This window comes from Branchiostoma lanceolatum, chromosome 3 (assembly GCF_035083965.1).
Source record: "Branchiostoma lanceolatum isolate klBraLanc5 chromosome 3, klBraLanc5.hap2, whole genome shotgun sequence".
Taxonomy (NCBI): Eukaryota; Metazoa; Chordata; class Leptocardii; order Amphioxiformes; family Branchiostomatidae; genus Branchiostoma; species Branchiostoma lanceolatum.
This window is the reverse complement of record NC_089724.1, coordinates 5,674,504-5,695,155: the sequence shown is the minus strand read 5'-3', so window position 1 is coordinate 5,695,155 and position 20,652 is coordinate 5,674,504. Positions and strand designations below refer to the sequence as shown.

Below are 20,652 nucleotides of genomic sequence, written 5' to 3'. Positions count from 1 at the left end.
TGACCTTTCGTCAGACCACTATAATCTTCTTTGACCGGGAATATTATATAATGTGATATCATAAAGGATCTGATAGCAAAAATGAACATGAAAGTAAAAAGATTCCACAGCATAAAGAAAAGATAACGGGGGTAGAAAGCAAGTCCGTCATGCAGTCTTTATTAACTGTCCCGAGGAAATTTGAGCGATCCGGCGGAAGGTATGGCTGTGTACTACCGGATATGACGTTATCGAAATGGTGGTTGCTTAGTCCAGAAGACGTTCCATCATCCGATGAACGGCGGTGATCTGGAAGCCGTTTCTAGTGGCTGAAAAGTGGCAGAATGGCCAAATTATATAAATCTTTGTTATTGATTTTCCTTACCAACATGTAACTGTTAAATAAAAACACGGGGACAAAACTATCCGAAATGAAGCCATCACCTGATAGTGCACAACCTGACTACAAGGTGAAGCGATTTCTAGTCGTCTTAAATTGTGTGACTCAGTGTACGTGGATGAGACAAGACAGAAGAAGTACGCTTTAAGAGAGACAATGATCGATTCTTGAATAGACGAGAATTCAAGGAAACGTGTAAGGACCTCACCGAAATAGCCTCCAGTGTATCCCCACCTACAAGAAAAAGAAGAAAAGAAAGAAAGATCGTGATGAAGATTGTACAGATACAACATTTAGTTATGAGTGTCGAAGATATCAGCCAAGAGATCTTTGGTACGGTAAGCATCACTACATTGCACCACGGTGACAAGCCATTCATACATAACGTAGGACAAAAATGTACATTATAACTACTTTTCTTCAGACTTTTTTGTGGTACATTGTGGGTCCAAATATTTTTCCAGACATCAAACAACAAGAAATGAAAACCAGAGAAATAATCGTGTTTAAAAGTAGCCATTCTGAGCTCAACCCGAAAACGCACCAATCCCAGCATCCCATAGGGTTGACCGGGACGACAGCCGAAGTGACTTGTGGGTAGAGGATGATGATGTTGTTCAGTTCCCCCACCTCGTTAAATCCAGCATGGCGGGCGTAGTAGTCACCGACGAACGACCTAAGTTGGAAAAATGAAGTGAGCAACCCTGGAAATAATTCTCAGCATACAGACGTGCACTTTGTTCACTAAATACAACACTAACCTTCACTTATCTTCATATATATCAAGAACAAGCAGCCTATGGAGCTCGATCACGGCCTCGGTTTCCCTGCCATTGCTAATGTGGACTTTCAAGACTGCAGTAAACAGAGCCCTTTTAAAACTCTTATTAGGATTGGTCATTGTAACTGCATGTACATGAGTATTTACTGGGGTAATTTAAATGCGGGTATTAATTTCGAGTCAAGATTGTGACACATCTTTTCTTTAATTTCATTATTACTAATTGTATGCGCCACCCCTCATCGTTTTGATGGCAAGACCACTTGTTGGATTTGAATCTAAAAAGACCTGTACCATTGGCGTGAGTCGAATATTGCTGTTACGATTAGATAATTCTCCTTGCTGCGCCATTATGTTTTCGAACACGACATTTATGTAACGTGTTACCATACCATTTGGCACTAATATTTGCCGGCGCATTCTAATATAAACGCCACGATAAGTGGATTTACCAATAGAGATGAATTCCCGATACGCCAGTTCCCTCTTGGCACGTTTTCGCATTGGCACCCACGGCTTGAATGACAGTCATTTTAGCCGTGGGCTAGTTGATAGTCCGGCTTGTTGCTGCGGGTGCCAATGCGAATCAATCTCTCATTTCCTACTTCACTGTCCATTACACAGTAACCAGCGTTTTCTTTTACTTGACAAAATTTCCAAAATTGCAGGTCACATTTTTGACATCCATACCCTGTCGGACGATGCTACCAAACAATAGAGATGAATTCCAGGTAAATTCGACAATACCAGATTAACTTGAAAGTATCGGTTGTTATAGACGAGCATCAGATTTATCTGACATTCATTTTCATTAATAAATCCCAATTCTTGTGCAGTGATAGATACGAAAATGTACGTACTTGCCCTGATTGCAGCCGTGCAGATGGATATGCAGCTTGCAATCTGTACAGGCAGAAAGTTTAAAATACTGTGACTTGGTTTTAAAGAGTTCCTAATCAAAATTGCCCCAAACAGCGTATGTGAATGGTTTTCAGTAACAGGGACAGGGATGTATGTGTGAATAGTGTTCTGCACCAGGGACATGGATTTACGTGTAAATAGTATTCACTTCTAGGGAAAGAGATGTATGTGTGAATGGTGTTCAGTACTACTAGGGACAGGGATGTATGGGTGAATGGTGTTCTGTACTCGGAACAGGGATATATGTATAAATAGTGTTCAGTACCTGGGACATGGATGTATCTGCGAATAGTATTCAGTACCAGGGACAGGAATTTATATGTAGATAGTGTTCAGTATTAGGAACAGGGATTCGTATGAATAGTGTTGAGTACAAGGGACAGGATGATTAGTGGCAAATACAGAGGAGCATCTAACTTGCCAGTGGAAGATAAAGAAGGAAAGCTTCTCACAACAGAAGCAGACCAGGAAGCCAGGTGGGCTGAGCATTTCAATGAGGTCCTCAACAGACCTCCGCCAACAGTACCAGCTAACTTCCAAGACACAGAAGTAATCCCGCCCCTGAATGTTAGCACTGAACCACCTACCAAAAGCGAAATAATAAGGGCTATTAAATCACTAAAGAACAAGAAAGCCCCTGGATCAGATAATCTTAATGCAGAACTGTTCAAGGCAGATCCAAGTCTAGCAGCTGAAATTCTTCTGCCACTCTTCACCTTAGTATGGAATGATAAGGAAATACCCGATGACTGGTCAGAAGGAATCATCATCAAACTTCCAAAGCGTGGTTCCTTACGAAACTGTAATAACTGGAGAGGGATCACACTCTTGTCAATACCAAGCAAAATTCTATCAAAGATAATTGTCAATCGTATAACGGAGGCTGTTGACAAGCACCTCAGGAAAGAACAGGCTGGTTTCAGAAGAGGAAAAGGGTGCATCGACCATATTTTCACTTTACGTAACATTATTGAGCAGTGCACAGAGTGGCAAAGAGAACTGTATGTGAACTTTGTCGACTTTGAAAAGGCTTTTGATTCCATTCACCGTGAAAGTCTCTGGAATATTCTGCTTCTGTATGGAATACCTGAAGAAATAATTCTTGTCATCAAAAGTTTTTACAACAACTTCATATGCAGAGTTGGAAATAGCTTACAAACTTTCCATGTTAAATCAGGTGTTAGACAAGGTTGTGTGATGTCAGCATTACTGTTCAACATTGCTATTGACTGGGTCCTGAAACAAACAACTAAAGATCAGAATAGAGGCATTAGATGGACACTATTTTCAGTTCTGGAAGACTTGGATTACGCAGACGATCTTGCACTGCTCACGCATACCCATCGCCACATGCAGGAGAAAACATCCCGTCTTGGTGACTTTGGTCGAACAATTGGATTGAAGATAAGCCAAAAGAAAACTGAGGTCATGACCTTGAATATCCCAAATCCTTCCCAAATTCAGGCTAACGGTGAAAATCTGCCCCATACTGAGATCTTTACATACCTGGGTAGCACTGTCAGTTATGATGGAGGTGCAGATAAAGACATCAAAAACCGTCTTAACAAAGCAAGAAATGCATTTCACATACTGAATAACATATGGAGGTCACAAAAGTATTCTACAAAAACAAAACTTAAACTTTACCAAAGTTGTGTCCTGTCAACCCTACTATATGGCTCAGAATGTTGGAGGATGACAAAGAAAGATCTGCAAAAACTGTCAACCTTTCACACCAAAAGTTTGAGGAGAATTCTTCGCATCTTCTGGCCAAAGACTCTTTCAAATGAGGAACTCTTAAACAAATGTAAACAAGAGTGCATGGAAACAATCATCCTCCGAAGGAGATGGAAATGGATAGGGCACGTGTTGAGGAAAGATCAAAACGACATAGCAAGAGTATCAATGCACTGGACCCCGGAAGGGAGGAGAAAACAAGGCAGACCAAAAAACACATGGCGAAGAACAGTAGCAGGAGAACTGAAGTGCTTTGGCCACACCTGGAACAGCATCCAGAGCCTTGCCCAGGACAGACGGAACTGGCGAACTTTTGTTGCTGCCCTACATGCCGGGAGGCATAAAGGGCAGTAAGTAAGTAAGTACAAGGGACAGGATGTTTGTGTGAATGCTGTTCAGCACCAGGAACAGGGATGTATGTGTAGATAATGTTAGATGATAGGGACAGGGATGTGTGTGTTAAAATCGTTCAGTACCAGGGACAGGGATGTGTGTGTGTGTGTATATGTGTGTGTGTGTGTGTGTGTGTGTGTGTGTGTGTATGTATGTATGTGTGTGTGTGTGTGTGTGTGTGTGTGTGTGTGTGTGTGTGTGTGTGTGTATGTATGTGTTCAGTGCCTGGTCGCGCTGTCTTGTTCAGCAGTTACGATATTGCCACCGAAAAATTTGCATCGAAATTCATGTAAACGGAATTTGCCAATTTTTGCCCGAATGTTTCTCAGTTGCGGGTACGTGGACAAATATGTGGTAGAGAGATAGGAAACATACACTTGACAAGGACGTAGTAAATTAGTTACCGACCAGAGTATCTGCCGGCGCAGCCAGACGGGATGTACACGAAACCCTCGTCATCCATGCTGTACGCGGACGGCGAAGTGAAGTAGAAGAACTCCCCCTGGTCGAACGTTCTGAACTGCATGAGAGCGATGAGATACGTTTAGTGGGAATATGACACAATCCAATAGTCTATATTTAAACGCTAGTTGCTTACTGCTAGATTCGGGTTCAATTCGTCTTTCGGGAGGTACGTAAAATACGGGTCCCATGTTCAAGGAGATGCCTCAAGCATCAAGGAGGGGATAGCAACCTCTCCCTGTAGAAATATACCCTGCTACTGAAACAGCAAGAAAACTTGCTGACTTGTGTGCCACTAGGTACTACAGTGGTCTGAACGAGTCTGAGCGTACAAAGAAAGTAGTTAAAAAGAACTTTCGTCATAAAAATGCTGATGAAAAAACCAGGTGAATCTTTACCTGTCCACGGGTAGCGACGTCACTGTAAGGATCGGGTTTCTGAAAACAAACGGGCAGAAAAGTTGACTGAGATTTATGTTCGCGAATGAACACTTATTAAGATCAATCCGTTAGAACTATTTTGACTTAAAAGTATGTCGTTTGAGAAACTGAAATTACCTAACCGCACTTTCTGTATTTCGATCCAGGAATAAAACACGGAGAGACGAACAAAAGCACTGTTACGGCAATGAATTACTTTCAGTGAGTAGAGAGTAACAAGAGATGTTGTTCTGTTGTGTGTCGATAGGAAGCGAGAATGAGACCACCAAGCACAGCACCATAGGTGTGGGAATAAATCTCCTACCACAAGATCCTGGCTGGAGCCGTAGATGTGGTTGAGCGCGTGGTATGCACCGTTGTAGTCACAGTTGTTCAGGTAGTTGGGCCGGCTGGTCTGGTCACACTGTCCGCCGTAATCCGCGGTGGGCTGTAGGATATTCAAACAAAAGGCATGACCAATCGTATCATGACATGAAAGTGCGTCATGTAGGCCACACTGTTCCAACGTTGCAGTACCACCATGGGTTACTAGTCGGCGATTCAGTACCGTCTATTTGTTGCATGAAGGCACAACTTTGAAATTCTACGGTACTGAAGCGCCGACTAGTAAGCCATTATGGTACTGCAAACTTGGAACTGTCTGGCCTATATTTGGACCCAAAAAAAGATGGCGAAGGGAATGTGTCAGAATCCCAAGTTGGCGGCGCCCGTCGGTGCGGACGAGTTTAGGTTTCGCTATCATTAACCTGTAAAAGGACGTGAAGTTGGTCCCAAACATTCACTGACTAAGACTATGTTGGAAAATGAAGCAGTCCGTAATTGTATATGATACACACTGACCATGCCGTGCGTAGCATGCAAGTTGGCGACAAATTGAATGTTGTTGTTCTCGACGTAGGCCTTGTAGTATTCCCACGTCTGGCGCATGGTCGCTAGTGATGAAATACAGGAAAATGTTATTCATTTGTTTAATTTCTTGTTTCTTCAAAATGCCTGCCACTGGTATGATTGCCCTTGTTGCTCAGCATGGTCGCTACTGGCTAGGTGCAGCAGATACAGCATCCATTAACGTTGTTATTCGTTTCTTTAGTTTCTAGATTTCCCAAATGCCTGGCACTGGCATGATTACATTTAGCTAAGTGCCCTTGTTACTCTAAATATAGTCGTGATTTATACACCTATTCTAATCAATCATTTATTCATACATATATCTATTTGTTCTTTCACTCACTTACTCATGATCCCTCACTCACTAACTCGCTCAATCAATCAATCGATCAATTAATCAACCAATCAATCACTCAATTTCTCGTTCTTTCCTGTTTTCCTTCCTTCCTTCCTTCCTTCCTTTCTTTTGTCCTTCCTTCCTTCGTTCCTTCCTTCCTTTCTTCCTCCCATGCTGTCTGCCTAAATTTCAAATTTCACGGCCATCTTAACATACGGTTCGAAGGATTAAAAGAAACGCTGGGGCTTTTTCCACCTGATGGTACCACCACGTCATTGGCTCCCGTGAAAAGGTAGACCCTGTCCCCCCGCATGTTGGTGGTTCCGTCTATGTTGAAGGTCAGGGCGGCGGCGTTGGTGCTGGTCTCCAGCACGGACACATCAATCAGCGGGTTGCCGTAAGAAAGGTACGGAGCTGTGGAAAATGTCAGTCAATTAAATTTTTTTTTTTAATTCAAGATGGCGGACTCAAGATGGCGAACCCAAGATGGCCGATAGCTAAAAGATATATGACGTCATCTTATGACGTCATTTTGTCTGTTGCTGTTGCCATTGACAACAAAAGTCTTAGCAGACAATGATATTCTTAGTCAACATTTCCGTTAAGAATTTGTTGCATACCTGATGCGCCAATATCATGTTGGATGAAGCAATGTCCTTGGATGAAGCAGGTAAAAATTATAATCTTTTATAGAACTTGATTTTTCACAAACAAACCTCCGGCAAAAATGCCAGCTCCCATGATGCTCCTGGAGTGGGCGACATGAAACTGCACGGCGAAGCAGGCCCCGGATGACATACCGGAAACGGAAACCTGGTCAGGGTCCGCTCTGTGTCGTCCTATTAAAAACAAATAAAGTGCCAATCTTTTCTCTAATCATGATAGTAACGTAAACATGGACACAACATCGTAGGCTCCTTACCAGGCTGTACCGGCTCAAAACGTGTTTTTTTTTTTGGTATATTAGTTCTGGCCTAAAAGCAACAGGGTACAATCAGAACAGATATACAGCCAGGAAAAGGCACAACATTTTTTAAGTCAAAACATACCTCCGTGGAGCTCGAGCCTGCAAAGGAGGCTAACAACAACGCCACAGACTGGGCTGTACTGAAGTTGAATGCATGCAGATGCCTTGGTAGTTCTTGGTCAATCTTTTAGATCGCCCCTTTAAACATGCACCTATATAGCACAGCAATCTGCAGTCCTCTGCTCTTGTTTTTTTTCGTCCCATGACTCAACATATGGCTTCCTTCCCAAGGACAATTTAAATATTTGCACTCGTAGTTCAGTACATATACATTGTATCTCGGGACATATGCATTGTATCGGGACAAGTATTGAGAAAAAACATGCCTGAAAAAACTAAGCTTATATTTGACAATACATTAGATACAAAGAAATGTTGTAAGCACTGTAGAATCTATACGTACACCTCACGACATTCACGACATTTCAATGTTTGTCAGCCTTGCAATCATTCTAAACGTTTACCATATGGTCACCGAAGCCGAAGAAAATTCCCAGATGAATTGCATAGTTTATATCGTAAATGCATTTGTTCATTTGAAAAATGTAAAATGTGAAACAGAACATACCCAAGGATTCTCCATCGACCAAGACAACGCCAGAAGCCGCCAACAGAAGTAGAAATGCCCACATCGTTCACAAACAAACACGAACGTGTTCTATAGCAATTCGAGCAAATGTCCTGTCCAGTTCACTGGCAGGAAAGTGCCGATATAGACACACCGATCGATAATCGTGGCAGGACGACGGTTATCTAGCAAGTGAAAGGTGTGACGTACGTGTGGCGTATATACAATGCGTGCGGTAAAATCACTATGGCATGAAATCAACAGTGGAATAAAGTTCAAGAATTAAAGAGAAGGACATGGGTCTGTGCTGTGTTATGTGAAAAATAATAATAATTGAATGGGACGAAATACGTAGCACGGACATATTGTACATGGCATGCTTTCTTAATTAGAGAGTTAATAAATATTCACAAATCACACGCACACAGGCAAAGAAATCAAGGTAAAACGTCAGTTAATCATTTGTCATTTATTGCAACTGCTTCTAAGGGGTTTCTGCCGACATCATTAAGAAACAGAGCTGATGTGCCCGTTTGATTCTGCAGTACTTTGCAGTTACTCAAGGAGGCGCTGTATCATGCGATGGATGGCGGTGATCTGGACGCCATTTTTGTTTGCTGGAAAAAATACACAATAGTTCGATACGTAAACGTTGATATCATAACACGTCACAAAATGCAGAAAACGGAATAAAATTCAATCACTAAGTTTTCTTCACTTACCATAATTCTCGTTGGTATACGCCGTCCTGGAGAAGGACCACAAACAATATAGCTTTTTACAATCCAACATAATAAAAAGTTATTTTTTGTATACTCGCAGCAATATGCATATATCTCGAAGTCTAATGAAATTATGGAATAAAAAGACTCGTTGTACACAACCAAGTGTGTTCAACCGACGTTTCGATGACGACCTGTGATCTTCAACAGGGCAATTCTGACTGGTTCACATTGCACTGCAGCACAGGTGTCGCTGCTTATACATGCCTTTCAAAACGAAAAGTATTTACATAAATTATAAACTAGTACACTGTTACAGGGAGCGGTATCTACAGTGCGGCCCCAAACGTACAGGAGTTTAATATGTAGTACATGTCTGGGAACGCATCTATAAGCAGCGACACCTGTGCTATGGTGCAACGGGGAAACAGTAAGAATTGCCCTGTGGAAGGTGAAGAATGGGCACCAAAAGTTCGGTTGAACAAAACACCAACCTAATGAAACTATTCACTGATGATAAGAAGTACCTTGTATACTTAATATGCATATGTATACAAGTCTAATGAAATTCATTTTTGTGCCGTAGTCGTATGAGTCCGTTACATCAATATGGAAGGGGAGTACCTCAATGTTTCATGTGTATAAAATGCCAAATTTGTAACCCCCCAAAAGCTTTAGCTACTATGAGTCTGGGGATTGAAATAGATAGATAAAAGGAAGGTCTTAATTTAGTCATAAGATGACAATGTAACTGACCAATCCCAGCAGCCAGAGGCGTCCACGGCGAAAAGGCCGCCCTTGATCTGCGGGTAGAGGATGATGATGTCATTCAGCTCCCCCACCTCGTTGTACCCGCTTTTACGGGCAAACTCGTCACCGACGAATGAACTGTAGGAAGAAGATGTCATGAGTAGATTATGTGTGTGTTCATGGGTTCCTGTAGAAATATGTATAACGTGATTTATGTATGATAAAGGTAGAATAAGTTCGAAGTTATAAGATTTGTGGGCTTACAATATGCAGTTTTAAGTCAAAAGGCTTTTCGACGAAATCTGCTAAAGGCACCAAAACATTTTAAAAAAACATTTTAAGGCCAATACCTATTTACTAACAAAATGGATGAAAATTCAAGGAACCAAAGATATAAGAATTGTCAATGTAACGTTATTGAATGTGCATGTGGGATATTTGAAATTTCTTAGCCAGAAAGGTGGGACGCTAAGTCTTTAACTTTGGTATAGAGTCTCTACGTATTTGCCATGGTTATGAAAAATGTGATCATATCAGGTGATCTCGCGTATTTAACGTACCTTCCCATGAAGCACCCATGGAAATGGACGTGCAGCTTGCAGTCTGAAATATAACAATGTCAGTACCTATATGGATGTCCTTGCAAGTGTTGTCGAGAATTAGTGTCCATCGAAAGGGAAACATATATGGTAGATCATTGAGTAAAGCTCAGCACCCTGCAACTGATTACTACTTATTGTTTAATCAATTTGTGTTTCTTTCGTTAGTAACTTTCAAGTTTCTAGGAACCAATGACCAGTGGCTTTGTCAGTCATTTAGGTACTGTGTTTCAGAGGAAACCTGCAACATCCTCCGAAAAATGTCTCAAAGCGATCGCGAACACATAATTACAGATCACACGTCCGCTTGCACTTGGTAATTATATTTGTTTGGGATGATCGTTAGCTAGGCGTTCTTAGTACTTCTTACACATGTGATATATGACCAATTGAAGTCTGTGGCTCTTTCTTTTAGGTACCGCTGGTACATGTTTCAGTGGAAAACCTACACATCACCAACCAAAATATGTACACCCCGACCAATCGATTGCTTTGAAACTCAGATTCGCTTTGAAACTCAGATTCGCGACTTAATCTGACAAAACAGCGAGATGCTGGAAGGTGTCAGCTTTTAAAGGGTGTTTTCAGAATGACAATGTTGTCACTTTGGAAGTGATAGAAGCTGACCGCGATTTAACGTTTAAAAAATAGTTTCTACTACTTTTGTTTAAACGTTAAATCGCGGTCAGCTTCTGTCCTTTCCAAAGTGCAAAAATTGTCAATCTGAAAACATGTTTTAAAAGTCGTTAAGGCAAACTAGCAGTCAATTTGTCGAGTCATGGCTGATTCAAATCTGAGTTTCAAAGCGATCGATTGGTCGGGGAGAAAAAGGAGCACACATCACGTTTGTTTGAGGCGATTGTTGACGTTCTTACCCGAGACACTGCTGGCACATCCTGACGGGATGTACACGTACCCCTGACTGTCAAAGCCGTGGTCCAGAGTACCGAGCCACCTCGTGAACTCGCCCTGGTCAAACGCCTTAAACTGCAGGAGCCAATGGGAGCACACATGTATGAACGTGTTGGATCTGATTGGGTGTTTGAACTCACGTGTCTATGACGTATCATTGGATGGTTGGACCTCAGAGGTACATTTGAATGTAATCACCCTCAGGAAGTTATGACGTTAAGCGCATGTAAATTTACAGGTCTTATTCTTGTAGGCTCAACCGCCCAGCAAATGCATCCGATTCATCATTCTAGAAACAGATGGCAACAACGCATAATTAGGATTATGAACGTTGGGGAGGTTGGTGTTTATATGTAACTTAACTTTTTTAAAGAATAGACACTACTATGTCGACAGAATGATACAAAGCGAGAGAGGAAAGTTGTACAGGGACAATTTCTTTCTTTCTTTCTTTCTTACGGATAAGTCTTAATAGATATAAATCACGATACCTCTCCATGGGCTGCCACGTGACTGAAAGCGTCGGGTTTCTGCATGCAAGGAAAAAAATGTGTTACACTTTACAAGCATGTGTTGGTAACAAGTTGTCTCAAGTTGAGAAAGTAACATGATGATGACATGGTCAAAAATAAAATGAGTTTGTATTTAATTTTGTGACAGTATTCAATACAATTTGATATATAGGATTCCCAAATGGTTTCCCCCCCCACTCCGGTTGGAGATTGCTATGAAGGGTCAAAATTGACACGCAGCAATGTATCAAATGTTTACTGCTGACCGTCAGAGGCTGCTGCCCTCCATAGATATGGTTCAGGACTTCAAATGCGGCGTTGTAACCACAGTTGTTGAGGTACAGAGGTGCGGCAAGATGTCCGCACTCCCCGCCGTAGTCCGCGGTCGGCTGGTGGAAAAACGTTTTAAAATGAGGTGAGAAAAAAACCCTTTTGAGAGAGAGAGATATGGCTTTTCGCGGCTTATGTCAATTGTCTATCCATTGAGCAAAGCAACTCCATCTGCAAAACGACATACACCTCAAGTTCGACCACGCCGAATGCCCGATGAAATGGTTTAGGTCATCGGGCCACGCGGTTTAAGGACTGAATAAATGCGGTTTTGATGACTTTGTTGCCGCAATTATTAATAATCTGTTACGCTAATTACAAAGCTTAAAAAACTCAAAACTCAAAAACTTTTACCCTACTTGATCTCAATAGCTCGGTAAGCTATACAGTATCGCAGTTTTAACGACTCACAAATCCGTGGAATGCAGGCACGTCAAGCACTTCCTTGATGTTGTTGTTGTCCACAAATCCTTTGTAGTATTCTCTCAAAGAAGTCATGGCATCTGTGAAATAACAGGCAAACAAAATCATTGTTTCTTCACCCATATGGCCATACGGACATAGAACAGCAGCCTGGATTTTGTATATTTAGCACTCTAAAACATTATCTCAGAGCCTGTTTATGCTTAGGTCCCAATTAGAAAAGGTCCCCCGCTAAGTAGTTGACGGATGTGACCCCTACGTGGCCCCATGGGACACCCTGTGGCTGCCGGGCAATTTGGGGGCCCGGCCGGGACCCCGAACAGTTTTAACTCGGACATAAAATCAACGCGGGGCCCGGTAACAAATCGACGCCGTGGGGTAATTGTGCGAGCACCTGGACGTATCCCCCGGTACCCGGCAGTCCAACGGGACAAAAATGGGGCTTCTGGGCCCGGCCGGGACTACACTCCCGTACGGGCACCGGCGCAATTGTAACCTACTCATAGTAGAATGGAAAATCCGCGTTAACATGTAACTCTACCAGCCTCCCGGGTCGCTGGGGAAATAGTAGAAACTAGAAAGGCAACATTTGCGGGAGCAAATGCAACACTGTTTCGCCCATTTCCCTCCCCATGCAAAAAACGACTTTGGCATAGAGGCTAACGTTTGTTGTATGTCTGCAATGTTGGTATTTGAAATCGTTTACGTCATTTTTAGCCAAAAACTTTAAACAATTACTCAAAGCAAGGGCCTCCTTGCTCAAGGTAAATTTTCACGCACTTCACAACTCTCTATTTTTATTGTTAATGTTATTGTCAACGTCACGACACGGGATGTTTCCTAAGGTGGGAAACTTTGGACACTTTGTGTTCACTATTGTCTGCACTATTGTGTGTCAAATCTTGGTTACACAGGGGTAGAAAATTCGTGTACATAGCGAGGAAATGTCAGGTTTCACCATAGTGTCCAAGCTTGCAAACTTCTAGAAATCTTTGTTTCCATGCAGTGTTAAAATAAGAAATATTTCAACCAATCAGGTTGAGCTTGATAAATCTGTGCTCTCTCATTGGCTGACCGAATTAGTCCACCTGGCCAGATGAATAAAGATGTGACCTAAAGGTCAGTGACCCCATATGAGGAAAATAGCCGATGTTGTCCCCAAAATACCCTCTTAAATCGTATTTTGAAGTGTTGTATGCCAAAAGTGCGCATGGGATTCTTTGAATATTTGTTCAATGTACCCCCATAGTAAATTTCAGGTCATTTGGATGTATTTCCAGGGCACAGGAGGCCAAAATGTACGTTTTTGGTCAGAAAAAAAATCAATAAAATCACTTTCAAGGTCAATATCGAAAAATTGAAAAAAGCCTCCCAGGGTATTTACCCACTCTACCTGCATACCAAATTTCAGCTCAGTTGGTCCAGGGACGACCGAGCTGAGTCGATTACAAGATTTGACAGGAGAAAGAAACCATACGAACACAATATGTTGCGCCCAACAGTATGTTGGGCTCAACATAATTGGACAAATAGAGTCAACTATGTGAAGGGAGTCGGCTATGGAGATAGGGTCCAACATAACTGCAGCTGCGAATGTTACCCTCCATGGCCAAAGTCCCCCGGCAAATGTTCTCCCTATAGCCGGCGCGGTTAGTCTGGTAGAGACTAGTTAGCATGTGAGGGGCGCCATTGTTTGCAACCTGAACGTAGTACATTATTTAAAAGTGGAATACGTATGGTGACTGTATGCGAAACACCATCATTATATCAAGCGAATGTAAAGCCCGCGCACATTCCGGCACCATGAGGTCGTGAGAGCCGTGGAAGAGATAGACCCTGTCGGTCGCCATGTTGGACGGATCGTCCACGAGGTTGGCCTGGAAGAAGGTCTGCGTGTCGTGCTGAAGACCGGGGATGTTGAACAGGATGGTGCCGCTGCTGTGATAAGGCGCTGGACAATCACGGAAAAAAAGACAACACCCGGTATACACCTTTGAAACTACAAAGACAAATCACCTGGACTACAAAAAATGAATTGTAACTTAGGATTAATAAATTAACAAAATTTTATTTGGGGGGATTTAATTTGTTACAAATCAAAAATGTATGTCTGAGATGTTGATTATGTTGATAAAGAATTGAAATGAATTGAAATGGTTAAAACCCTTGTCCAGGCGCTGGACAATCACGGAAAAAAGAGAACATTTTCTTAAAATATAACACATGATAACCGAAATGAAGTATGCATACACCCAAATTCAAATATGGCAGCATTTACATGTATATGTCAAATGACACTCGCTTCACGTTGGCATTTTTTGAATGCATTTGATATAGAAGCCAAAAAAAGCTATATAACGTACAAATAGTTTGCGTCATTTGTTATGAAGATAATAGTCTGATGGAATGTAGAATATGTACTACATATATGAAAGGGAAGGTTAAAAGAGAGAGAGGAAGTCAGTGCGTCGTTGATTGAATGAATGAAGCAACAAAACTTATTTCAGGAGACTTGTTACAAATCAACGTGATGAATCACTAGAGATTTAGAAAAAAATGTATGTCTGAGATGTTGATTATGGTGATAAAGAATTGAAATGAATTGAGATAGTTAAAACCCTTGTCCAGCTGCGCTCATATCCATATATGGGTTGCACAGTGCCTGTTTGCGGGTCCCGTATATGTGCCGCTGGGGGGTATTTCTCAACTGAACGCGTCACACCGCAGCGATGCGCACCAGACGCGGAAGTAACTATGCCACAGCAGCGCAGAAAGGTCAAGGACCAATGGCCTGATTAAGAATTCAAATAGTTCAGATAAACTGCGTAAAAACGCCAGCAGGACAAGGGTTAAGGTCATGGATTTGGAGAAAAAAGAATGAAATAAGAATATTTGCGTACCTCCAGCAAGGACGCCAGCTCCCATAATGCTCTGCGAGTGCGCCACATGGTACTGCACAGCGAAGGACCCGCCGGAGGAGAACCCGGATATAGACACAAGGTCAGGGTCAGCTCGACGGCTCTCTGGACACATGCAGGAAACGAACAAGTGGGTAGCTTTTAGACATATTGTTCGAACAGGTTTAAAGAACATTTTTCCAGTTAAAAAGACAAGTATCCTGGTATCCAAACCTATTATAGCTCCCGAGTCTGCTCTTCGCAAAAAGCGGAGAGAACACTCGGTAGCTATATTATATTTGCATACTGGGCTTAAAGACAAGTGCAGCTAGGGTCAAGATGATATTTTTGCAGATTATAATTGGCGCCATCTAATTATTCGCTCGTTCACTTTTACCGTTGCTTACATGCTATATCCGCTAAAGACTGCGACCGCTCTGCAACCACTGAGCGATTAACGATTTGGCAAACCGCTCAATTAATTCCATAAATATAGAGCGAATTTTCAAACGTTTTGTGTATTTTGCTGCCTTTTTAATCATACCTTAACATCTTGCATCATATTCTTACCATTAAAAAATGTAATTTTGGTCCCTGTATAGTCGCTTATTACAGATCGCCTTCTAGTGTAAAGGTGGCCTTATGGAGTAGCCCTTTACTGTACAGTACTGCTCGAACACATGAACCATGTACATATGTAAATTCTGTGGTGTTCATGTGTGTCATGTAGTTTTGTCCAGTCATGTTTTTGAATGGACCACAGGAAGAGTATCTGTTAAGCTAATTGTGTATCCTAATAAACTCAAGCTCATGTGTGTGTGTGTGTTGGGGGGTGAGATTATTGAATATTCTTACCAAATGATGTGTTCTGTAGTCTTTACCATACGGATATCAGTACCTGTTTGTATTTGAAACATGAAAGGATAAATTCTATACCACCCATCTTCACCGCCGCGACATTGCGTCACGTTACAACATACTGTTTGCCTGTCTCAGTGATATCTGATAAAGATATTTGCGTGCCCGTCACGCCCAGCCTGACATTTCCCACCGAGGGTATCTCGGAAAATGGCGATGATTTCAAAAATACATCGACCTCCGGAAAAAGCCGAGTGACCTCCGGAAAAGGCCGAGTGACCGACCTTACCAGGTATCTTGAGAAGGTACACACTCCCAGTCCTCAAATGATATGCTCTAGATATGGTGTTTTACGTAATAAGTTATTCACGTTGGTCAAATCAAATACAACAATTGTTTAAAGAGTCTTAATGCTACAGACAGATGTGAATGTATATTTAGATGCAACAACCTTCATAATGTTAAGATAGGTAAATGTATATAAGACTGCTTTGCCATTTAATAAAAATACTGAAACTAATGATAAGACTCACTCGATTGTAACGCTACGTCAAAGAATCATGCTAGCTCTTATCGTATTATAATTAGGATGTTAAGTTTTATTCTATACCTCTATTTTGTACTATGCTACCGTATTACAAGTGTTGACTTTTACAACATAGGCCTTGCAGTGTGACTGTCATCCACAGACAATTCGTATGCTTACATCTTGTCTTTAGATTGGGTATTGGATATATCGGGCATGTATCTTATTCTAGCTCCGGTTCTCTCTTCTGCTCGCGGTTTTTTCCGGAGTCTAGTTAAATTTAGTAAAATACTGAATGCTTTTTGATGCGCAAGGTCCAGCGGGCACTTTATGGCATACTTTGAATGTTGAGCATATTTCAATTTGTAGAATTATTATCTATTGGAAAATAGCACACCCCCCCCCTCTAGAGTTTATGACCCCTTTAAAAACTCTGCCACTCCTTGCCGCATGATGGGCCGCATTCTTCGTGCAAATGGCAATTAAAATCTTAAGTGACCAACAAAAAAAACACATTTAAAGTGAATGAAAATGTTAAGAAAACTAACCTAGCGGGTCCGCTCCAATGGCTTCATCTGAAGCTGCAAAGAAAACGAGTAGGATGGACACGACGATACTATCAACGGCCATGGTGAAGTCTAGAGTAGGACAAGAACTACTGTATTGTGCCCTTGCACTTAACTCTGTTTTATAGAGGGGTAAACGTACGGTAAACTTGAAGCGCCACCTGCTGTTGACCTTGGATGTGTGCAGGTGCACTGCCAACGTAATCACGTGCACTGGTGACGTACGCAATCTTGGCAACTTCATGGGCTTTTACCAAAACTGGTCAAAGTGTTCGAAGAAAGTGGTAGCCAAATAAAATTATGGTTTATATCACAAAGAAACATTTAAAAAACATTGCTAATAAGTTTGGCAGAAAATGACTTCAAGAACCCCCCACCCCCCATACACACAACCCGACCCAACCTGTGCTCTCCAACTTATTCTATGACGACATACCAGTAGAGAGAGCTAAACGAGTGGCTACTCAGGGTCCTCTGGGAATCTGTATAACGTCTGTTGCATTTTTTACAGATCTTTGTCATTGTACCCTTACCCAGCAACCGTTGTTATAATTTTTCTACCTTCCTGATGTATTGTTTGAAATATTTACCCCTCCACAGCTATAACTGGATTGTCATTTACGTGACGTGAGTACTAGGATCATCGCGCACTTTTGTTTGCTAATATTATTCATCCAATATTTGTCCCGGTATGCAGGATATGACCTTATTGGCCCGACCGGCCATGACTTGAACCACCGCCAGGTTTTTACGTCATCAATCCGGTGTTTCTGTCACTCTTCCTAATCTCCAAGTAGATGTGAGGATCCGGCTCATTTCAATGTTTTACGCCTGTTTCTGCGACATACTTTCTAGAACTACACTTTTTAAAACGATTCTCCTACGTAGAAGACAAGACCTTGCCGGTGTGTGGATAGATATGGAATTGGTCAAATGGAAAAACCTGTCGGGAGGTTAGTAACCTATACTCTCCAAGCAGAGGATGGGTTCCGGCAGGTTTTTGACGTGTTTTTAGGCGTTTTTGTCGGCCTTTCAGGTTTATAGAGACGAAAAAAATGAAAAAGTAGAAAGGCCAACAAAAACGCCTAAAAACACGTCAAAAACCTGCCGGAACCCATCCTCTGCTTGGAGAGTAAGTAACCTAGACCGTCTCCGTATCTAAAATAACTCCCTGTTTTGCATGATTTGTATCACCTACGTAATAAAGAAGAAATGCCCTGTTAACTCCTTGAACTGTGCATTGTTGTAACCGTTTGTATTGTTTATTATGTATTTTCCAGTTACCAGGGCTAGCCCTTTATAATAGCAGCCAGGTAGTCGGGTAGCCCTGGCTGTATGTTTTATCTATTGTCTACTTGGGGCTGATCGAATCTTGATTGAAACACAAATTTTATGTCTTAGCCAAAGATAGGGTTTTGCTCTATTTGCTGTGTACTTACAAGGGAGAGTAAGTTTTCTAGTCAACTTGTGTAAACACCCATGGTAACAAAAAACTTCATTTTGAAGGCAAATCTAACTGAGAAAAACGGTCGACAAGAAGTGATGACTCATGCAACTTCTTGAAATCAGTCACCATGTTTATTGAAAGAAAAAAAAACACCAAAAAGGTTTGAACATTATTCACCTCCAGCATTAAGCCTAATAGTATGCTGTTCTTGAACCTTCTGATTAGACTCAAATTCAGGAACGGAAAATTGGTATACACTTCTGTCATGCCAAAACAGCTATTAGTTACAACACATTTGTATTCCAAATCTTTCATACCTTAGGTTGATTTTGCGTGTCTACTGACAAAAGATTATAGCGTAACTAAATAGATCGTTTGCAGTGTTGATGTATTCAAATCGTGTCATGTTTTCAGAGTTCTACAGACAAAGTGTTGAATCTCTTGCTTCCCTTGTTCCTGATAGTTGATTAGAAACCATGCACCGCAAGCAAACCCTAACCTAGACACTTATTACGCATTTCATTTCAGACCTGCAAAGCTACAGCTAGTAACACTAATGTTAACAAAAGACTATGCCAGAGAAGTTCTTGACGGCCGTCAGTATCGCCCCAACTGCCCTGCACAAAAACACAAATACAACAAAAATACCATGAGAAGTTTACACTGAACTTTCAGATCTTTTAGAAATTCTCTTAGTCTTATCTTTCAGCACACGTAAAAAGATACAGCCACTGAAACATATCATAATACACTGAAATAAACAGTGAGATAAACACTTGTTAAATTCATTAAATGCCAACATTACCTATGGCAATATAAGTCTTATTTTTGTATCGTTAGCAGATTTATCATTGTAGCCATCGCAATTTCGTAATTTTAAGCCAGAAATTGTTTGATTTGCGAGAGTTCCGGGGGAAGGGGGGGGGTGTCCCAGAACTCTATAACGAAAAATAGCTGGAGGGTTTCAATCATATGGCTGTTCATAGTTCCACATACCTATCACACGTGGAAAGTATGAGTCGATTCGGCCGACCCCCATCTTCCGACCTCTGCCTGGTTTTGCCTGATTTTCTTGTGCGATGGCTCTTAATCATGAATCTCAACACCAACTTTTTATATAATCGACGTTCCTTATCAGACAAGAAAACAGCCCATGGGCACGTCCGATGGTGCAATATTTAAATGCCTGACTACCGACCCGTATAAAGGACACACGGAGGCGACGACTCAACCATCACAGTGGTCCTGTTCTTCATTGATGCGAGGGACAGTGACATGTCCCTGAACTTTGCCTTTCCAGTGCAGTGCGCCCCCCAAAATACCAAGATACGAAAGTTTACACAACAGTTTCCAAGATGCTTGACACCCAGAGCATTTTGTGTCGACATGTCCACAATGTGATGATAGTTATCTTGTCGACAGCTGTCTGTCAACTATTATTAGTGACATTTACAGTACCGCGGGAGCCAGGCACCCAAGGTCGGCTCCCTTCTCGTGTCCAGAATGTGTTCAACTTGATAGTCATCTTGTCGTCATGTCTTTCGTTAGGCCACAGCAAGTAATTTTTATGGATGACGTCCGCGCGCGCATTGATTTTGGTCTGTTCCCAGAAAAAAAAACAAGGAATTCCTCTTCGTGTAACTATGACCAAAGAGTTACGACAGTGCCGCAAATCGATGGGATATGGAAAGAAACAGGACAGGACAACAACTGCTGTTCAACTTCAACTGATTTATTCAAATTATTGCTGTTTTCATGATGAATAAAATAATCGTTAGTTGTTACACTGTGTTCTCTCATTCAGTTTGTGTCCTAACATGTGTCGTCGACTATTATATTTCAAATCTAGGCATCTTGTTTTTTTCGGCCCTTCTTGTTTTTTTTCGCGCTCTCGCATTAGATTTAGGGTCTCCAAAGGACGTCATCCATAAAAATTACTTGGTGCAGCCTTACTTATTATTACTCACCTTAGCAGCAACTGTTACCCCCATCTGTTTGCTTGCATTTACACGACGAATCTTCCCACTCTGAATGTATGCATTCAATGTAAATGCTAATACGATTTGCCAGAAACGCTTTTGTCGGAAGTTTTGTCTAAAAAATCAGTGCTTCAGGTACGTAGACAAGAAAACATCCTAAGGCTTATACACAACAGCAAAAAGACGTCATACTGCTAG

General features: G+C 41.6%; 2 protein-coding genes across 2 annotated transcripts; both read right to left on the bottom strand.

Annotated features, from left to right (window-relative positions):
• Positions 1–138: 138 nt before the first annotated feature.
• On the bottom strand, positions 139–8,117 carry LOC136429244 (poly(3-hydroxybutyrate) depolymerase-like). The gene is made up of 11 exons (XM_066419109.1): positions 7,934–8,117; positions 7,055–7,177; positions 6,594–6,752; positions 5,954–6,045; positions 5,418–5,540; positions 5,039–5,110; positions 4,620–4,731; positions 2,021–2,063; positions 924–1,055; positions 588–613; positions 139–308 (listed from the first exon to the last, which is right to left on the bottom strand). Exons 1-11 carry the CDS (start codon positions 7,995–7,997, stop codon positions 247–249), a joined length of 1,008 nt encoding a protein of 335 aa, XP_066275206.1. The 5' UTR covers positions 7,998–8,117; the 3' UTR covers positions 139–246.
• Positions 8,118–8,387: 270 nt separating this feature from the next.
• LOC136429847 (poly(3-hydroxybutyrate) depolymerase-like) lies at positions 8,388–17,169 on the bottom strand. The gene is made up of 11 exons (XM_066419886.1): positions 17,011–17,169; positions 15,082–15,204; positions 13,974–14,132; positions 12,170–12,261; positions 11,695–11,817; positions 11,408–11,446; positions 10,880–10,991; positions 9,966–10,008; positions 9,412–9,543; positions 8,656–8,681; positions 8,388–8,550 (listed from the first exon to the last, which is right to left on the bottom strand). The coding sequence occupies exons 1-11, from the start codon at positions 17,090–17,092 to the stop codon at positions 8,489–8,491; spliced, it is 993 nt and encodes a 330-aa protein (XP_066275983.1). The 5' UTR covers positions 17,093–17,169; the 3' UTR covers positions 8,388–8,488.
• Positions 17,170–20,652: the final 3,483 nt, after the last annotated feature.